Genomic DNA, 6,000 nt, shown 5'->3' on the forward strand with positions numbered 1-6,000 from the left:
TGTCAGCTTGTCAACTCCATACTCCCTCTACCATTCTTTCCTTTAATTATAAGTAGGGGTGAGCAGGGAGGCTGGGAAGAGGAGGGAATAACCATGAGACTCTAGGGATCAACACGTTATACAATCGAGGGTAAAGACATACGTGGCACCTAGATACCCATGCAGCCGGAGACACAACTTGTAGTGCAGTAGGAATTTCTACCAAAGCAAGTGGCTGCTGGGAATCACGGCTTATAATAAGCAGCTGTAGCACCACCTGCATAGACAGGAATATAGCTCTTTGCTGAAAAACTAAGCCACTGAGAACCCAAACATGGAGAGAGAAAGCATGTTGTGTCTCTCAGTGACTCACCTGAAACATAATCAAAACCGCTCATCTAGATTTCCTTATTATAATCAATATCCCTATTAAATACCAATGACCAATCCAAAAGGATGTTAAATGTGGTCAGTAACTGGTCATTGTGGGCCACTGTCAAGTAACACAAATAGTATTTAGTACAAGATTAATTTCAATCAAGTCAATTAATAAAGCAATTGCCCAGCATTTGTAGCTCAAGATGAAGGCTAGTGCTATGACACTATAAAATTGGCCGCTAACAGTAAACCAGTCTTTTTCTGCCTCTAGTTCCCTTCTGTATCTTTATTTGCCCTTTGTCCTCATAATCTCATTAGGAAGGAAAGAAAAATTTCCCAGAGAATTGTGGACATTACTATGTAAGTTCACTTAAAGCCTTTTAAAAAAGAAAACAGAGACGGATGTCAGGATAAGTAGACAGAATAAAAATAAAAACCTAATTCAATGGTCTTCAAATGCTTTTAGTTATTAAATGCTTTTTGCAAATGCACCTCATGCAGGAGTCCCTAAAGAGCTGCCCCAAAGTCCTGGCCATGGAGTCCCACAAAGGGGATCCCTAATGCATCTGAAATTTGGGGTTCACAGATCATCACCTGGAAAGGACTGATCTAATCCAACTTCCCTGTTTTTATACCAGAAATGATAACAAACTATCCAAGCAGTTCACCGCATACATGTTTATTTAAGACTGTATCACATGAACACTAACTATAAGCTGCTGAAAAGGCCCTGCTTTTATTAAAGTCTTTAGCACTAAACCAAGAAAATGCTATCAATGAATTTACATTATTTCAAAAAATGCTGAAGATTATCTATACAAATAGAAATTGTATGTATTTTTAAAAGTGCAACATTATTTTCCCCTTTGGACTCTGGGGTCAAACTCTGGGGGCCAATCTTGAGATGGTGGCTCTGTGAAGAGCAAGTGGCCATGGGACAGAGGATGGGGGTCAGTGAGGCAGGCAGCACATGTCTCCTTTCACTGCCTCTCACCACTACACAGGAACTCTCTGGTTTATAATCAAATAGGATGTTAACTGATACAAAAAGACAACCCAGGTTGCACGCAATGCGCACATTTGTGACTTTTCCATTTTTATTTTCCCCACCGCAGGGGGGGAATGTAAAGTGGCATTCAGAAACTGCTGGGCCTCTGTGTGCCTGAAGGTGCTGGTTGCTCTTCTACTACCTCTATCTGTCCCACTTTCCACTACTGGGTTTGGAGGTGTTCTATCTCCACGAAAACAGGAAAGAAAGCCAGAAGATGGCAGCAAAGTGGTGGAGGTAGCTGATGATAGCCAACTACCTCCCCAAAACTGCCAAGTCCAGCCCTAAGAAACCAGGAGAATTAGGAGTGCGTGGAGTGGAGATGCTGACAACCCATCATGGCTAAATGGCCTTCCCTACAGTTCATCTAAAGGGGAAATTAATGAAAACTATCATGTGGCTGGCAAATATCCACCAATTACTGAAAAGTAAAACTAATAAAAAGCAGGACTTTTAAAAACAAGCATTTTATACTATTTAACTAGAAGGCAATCCAGCAATATATAAAACAGTCATTAAAAAAGGTCACAATTTTGACCCAGGTACCCCAATTCCTGCAAATTTATTCTGAGCACTCAAAAGAAAAAAAGCAATGTGCACAAAATCTTTCTCTAGTACTGCTAAACATAAATTAAGATTCAATAGACTATTATTGCAGTCTTTTAAAATATTTGTGCTATGTACAAATGTAAGAAAATGTGTGTGAGCTTAAAATTGTAAAAAGGGACACAAATAATATATATACTATGATTACATACATCTATGTATAAATATGTTCCTAAATGGGAAAAATGTGAGAGGCCACAGAGAAATGTATATAGTTCTTGTTTAAATAAAGCAGTTATAAAGTAGCTTTGGTAAATTGATTTTATTATTTTTAAGGCAGGGGAAGAGTGAGAGGGATTAGTGAACTGTAATAAGCAAGTTTATGGTCCAAAAGCCTACTTACCTCAGATCATTCAATACCTATAATCAGGAGCAGCCATATTAATTCATGTTTCAAGCAGTCCCAACATCCCAAAGGGTATACTCGCAACTGAAAGCTTTTGACTAAGCATTCTCTATACCAACTAGTGATAGGTTCCTCTGACAGGGACTTCAGGTGCTCTAACACAAGTCGTAGAGAACAGAGACATAGCCACACGTCATGGTTACCCAGCATCTCCTGACATTTAACAAGTAACAGGCAAGAAGGAGATCTTCCAAGTTTCACTCTACTTCTAGAAGCACAGCTAATATTGCATACAACCCGCAAAGGAAAGGAAAAAAGAATTACCAACACACTCCAACAGTGTGATCTGACGAGCCACTGTCCTTTGTACCAGAAAAGGTAGACCAGATCCACTTCCTGATGTACATGAATGATCCAATAAATCCTGTGGTTCAAGACAAGAAAAAGAAACTACTGAAAAACAGTTCTCAGATCAGAGTGTGAGCGTGCATGTTGTAACTCAAAAAGAGGCAGCAAACCCAGACACGTGACCCGTTAAGTGTGCATGCTCAGCCCCAGTGGTGGAAGGACTGGTTTTATTTCTCAGGAAAACCAGAAGCTAGCCCTTTCCTGATAGGTGTTCCTGAGGGATAAGTCCTTTCTTGCACCCAGAGTTTCTTGCACCCAGAGTTTTAGAATTAAATATATAAAGAAGCTGAGTGGATAAAGTTGAAGATGCGAATTAGAAAGTTCAGGAAGCAGGCTGAGCACAGGGGAAGCAACAGAAAGAAGAGCAAATGGGACAAAAAGAGGGGAAAGGGCCTTCAAGTCCAAGGGCTGGGCATAACTGATCATATTCTCCTCTGCTTATAAATATCTATTAAAGGATCCACTTTAGTTGACATGGCCAACTAAGGGATTCTAATAAGGAACAAACAAATTAGGAATAAGGAACAGATGACTCTAATGTTGCCTGTATTAGAAAGATACCAGTGGCCATGTGAGTCATCAAACTGGTACACTCAAACGGAGAGGAGCTACCGGATGGAGGTTACCTTTTAGGTGAGAGAGAAACAAAGGGGTCACAAAATTAACATCTACATGTCTTTTCTTAATGTGAACTACCTACAAACCACAGAGGAAAAAAAGAACTTTCATTAAAAACATAAAACCATGCTCCAAACCTACTTCTAAAAAAGAACATATTGAGAAAAAGATTCCAAATTAGTTTATTCATAAATTTTTCCTTCTTAGGAAAAGAAGGAATCAGCCAAGAAGCAGAGGTATTTTTATATCTGGAGTGGATTATCTGTAATAAACATTATTGTGCCCAGGGTGATGGTGATAAGGTTGCAACAGTGAGCTAACTTTTCTCAAACCTTTCTTTCCCACACATTTTAGCTGGCCTGTTAATGCAATACATCGATTTGTTTCAATTTCGTCCACATTTTTACTTACTCTGAGCACCACTGTGAAGTACTATTGATCAGCAAAGTTAACAAAAGCTGAACATCCAAAGGAAGAAATTTAGAATCTTTAAAAACCACAAAATGGATAATCAACAAGAAATTGAGTATAGATGAAATAGTTTCACATCTCCCTAACTATCCATTTGCTGTTCTTTTTTCTCTTTATTTATTCTATTTTTTGAGAGAATTCTGAAAATTAAATTATGGGGGTTTTTTTTCATAATACATAATCCTAGTTCTAAACCTAGTTCATAGCCTTAAGGAGGGAGAAGGGGATGAACTCGACCAAAGACTAACAAACACGCAACTCCTGGACCCCAGGGCTTCTTTTCAACATATGGGGTGTTGTTTAGTAAGGTGTGCTTTGTCGAATTATATAAATGAGCATATCACTTAAATGAGCAAGTATGTAGACCAGTAATGACAACTTGTGTTAAACAGTGTTCTTTACTGTGTTATTATATCATGATATACTGTCATCTAACATGATTGAATTGAGAAAACTATTTTAGCATACACTCCCATTCCTCTTTCAAAATTACAGAAGCTATTTAAACAGTAATTTACACAAGATATTCCTATTATTGCCCACGGTGATTAGCTATGTTAGCAGTTCTGAGGAATGAAGTTCTGACTAATCTATTTTAGTATCTTGCTTTGCAAAAGCTTTGTCAGGATTCAGCCTTGTATCTTCTTGCTACTAACTCAATAAACATTTAATTTTACTTAAAACTTGAAATAAATGTCTAAGTGCATTTCTAACAAAAAACTGTATTTCCCATTTTTTTTTAATGGAACGTCCTATCTCCTCTTTTCCCAGTTTTGATGTACCACAATTTAAATAGGTAAAACAAAGCTAAACAAGGGTTCTTCCCCGCTTTCATACCAAAAAGTACACTTGAGATGAGGAAGGCAGCAGAGAGGGATATTTCCCAGCCTGTATCAGGTGTAGCACCTGAGCTACAAAGATTGGTGAGGGCAAGTCTTCTCCAGCAAAAAGGAAGTTGGAGGGTAGGCTTAGCTGCAGAACTGCCAGACATTTTTAAGCTTGTTGTCTAGCAGGACAAGACTTAATCCAAGATGATTTCAGCTGATACATGGTCATGGCATTAAATAACATTGAATCACATTATAAAAGTATAACCAGATTGTCTTTCAATTCATCAAGTTATGACAAGGGATCTCGATTTGATACTGGTGTATCTTTAACACCTCTCTAACACTATCTTCACGTTTTTCAGAGCAGGCATCAGACTCAGCGTCATCTCTTTAAAATGTTACTGCTTTTCTCTTTTGCACTTTATGGTAACCTACTTATAGCAAATGATGATGCCCTTTTCTCACTTAAAGTTTAATGTTTCTTTAAAATTACACTTGACAAACAATTTTAAACTGTAATAAAAGACAATCACTTTTTAATGTGATCTCATCATTTCAAAATATGCCAAAGAGTATGTTTAAAACATATAAATACAATAGTTTCTAACACTGTGCTGTCCATTAAGGTAGCTACTAGCCACATGTTGGCACTGAGCAAGTGAACTGTGGCTAGTCTGAATTGTTATAGGCTGTAAGTGTAAAATACATAACAGATTTTGAAAACTTAGTTTAAAAAAAAAAAGGGAATGTAAAATATCTCATTAATAATTCTTTAGCATATATTTTTTTATTTATTAATCTTAGTTATGCCTACAGCACCTCGTCTTACTAGGTGGTCTCCCATCCAAGTACTAACCAGGCCTGACCCTGCTTAGCTTCCGAGATCAGACATCGGGCTTGTTTAGGGTGGCATGGCCATAGACCATGGACCGTGGCCCCACTGGGGAGTGAACCCAGGACCTTCTGCATAATAAGCAGACATGCTAACCGCTACACTCTGGAACCACATCCAAGCTATTCATGTTGGATCATTTCTCTTTTGGCCTATTTCTGTTGACTCTGAGTTCTGCTCCTTTCTGTTATGGATTGAACTGTGCTCCCATTCCCCCATATTCTCATGCTGAAATCCTAACCCTCCTTACTTCGGAATGTTACCTTACTCGGCAAAAGGATCTTTGCAGATATAATCAAGTTAAGGTGAGGTCATTAGAATGAGATTTAATCCAATATGACTGTGTCCTTATAGGAGGACACAGACATATACAGAGAAGATGGCCATGTGACAATGGAGGCAGAGACTGAAGTACTACAGCAGG

At 38.3% G+C, this 6,000-nt stretch overlaps 1 protein-coding gene and 1 non-coding gene across 5 annotated transcripts in view; both read right to left on the bottom strand.

The window, feature by feature from the left end:
• ACVR1 (activin A receptor type 1) overlaps positions 1–6,000 on the bottom strand; it is a 122,688-nt gene that overhangs the window by 28,034 nt on the left and 88,654 nt on the right. For all 4 annotated transcript variants that reach the window (XM_015596783.2, XM_015596782.2, XM_025039401.1 and 1 more), the window contains one exon: positions 2,682–2,781. In XM_015596783.2, coding sequence (XP_015452269.1) covers positions 2,682–2,781 — 100 coding nt within the window. The remainder of the gene's footprint in view (positions 1–2,681; positions 2,782–6,000) is intronic.
• TRNAN-AUU lies at positions 5,617–5,689 on the bottom strand. The gene has a single exon. It is a non-coding gene; the product is annotated as a tRNA-Asn (tRNA).

The sequence above is a fragment of the Pteropus alecto genome, unplaced genomic scaffold, assembly GCF_000325575.1.
Source record: "Pteropus alecto unplaced genomic scaffold, ASM32557v1 scaffold3, whole genome shotgun sequence".
Taxonomy (NCBI): domain Eukaryota; kingdom Metazoa; phylum Chordata; class Mammalia; order Chiroptera; family Pteropodidae; genus Pteropus; species Pteropus alecto.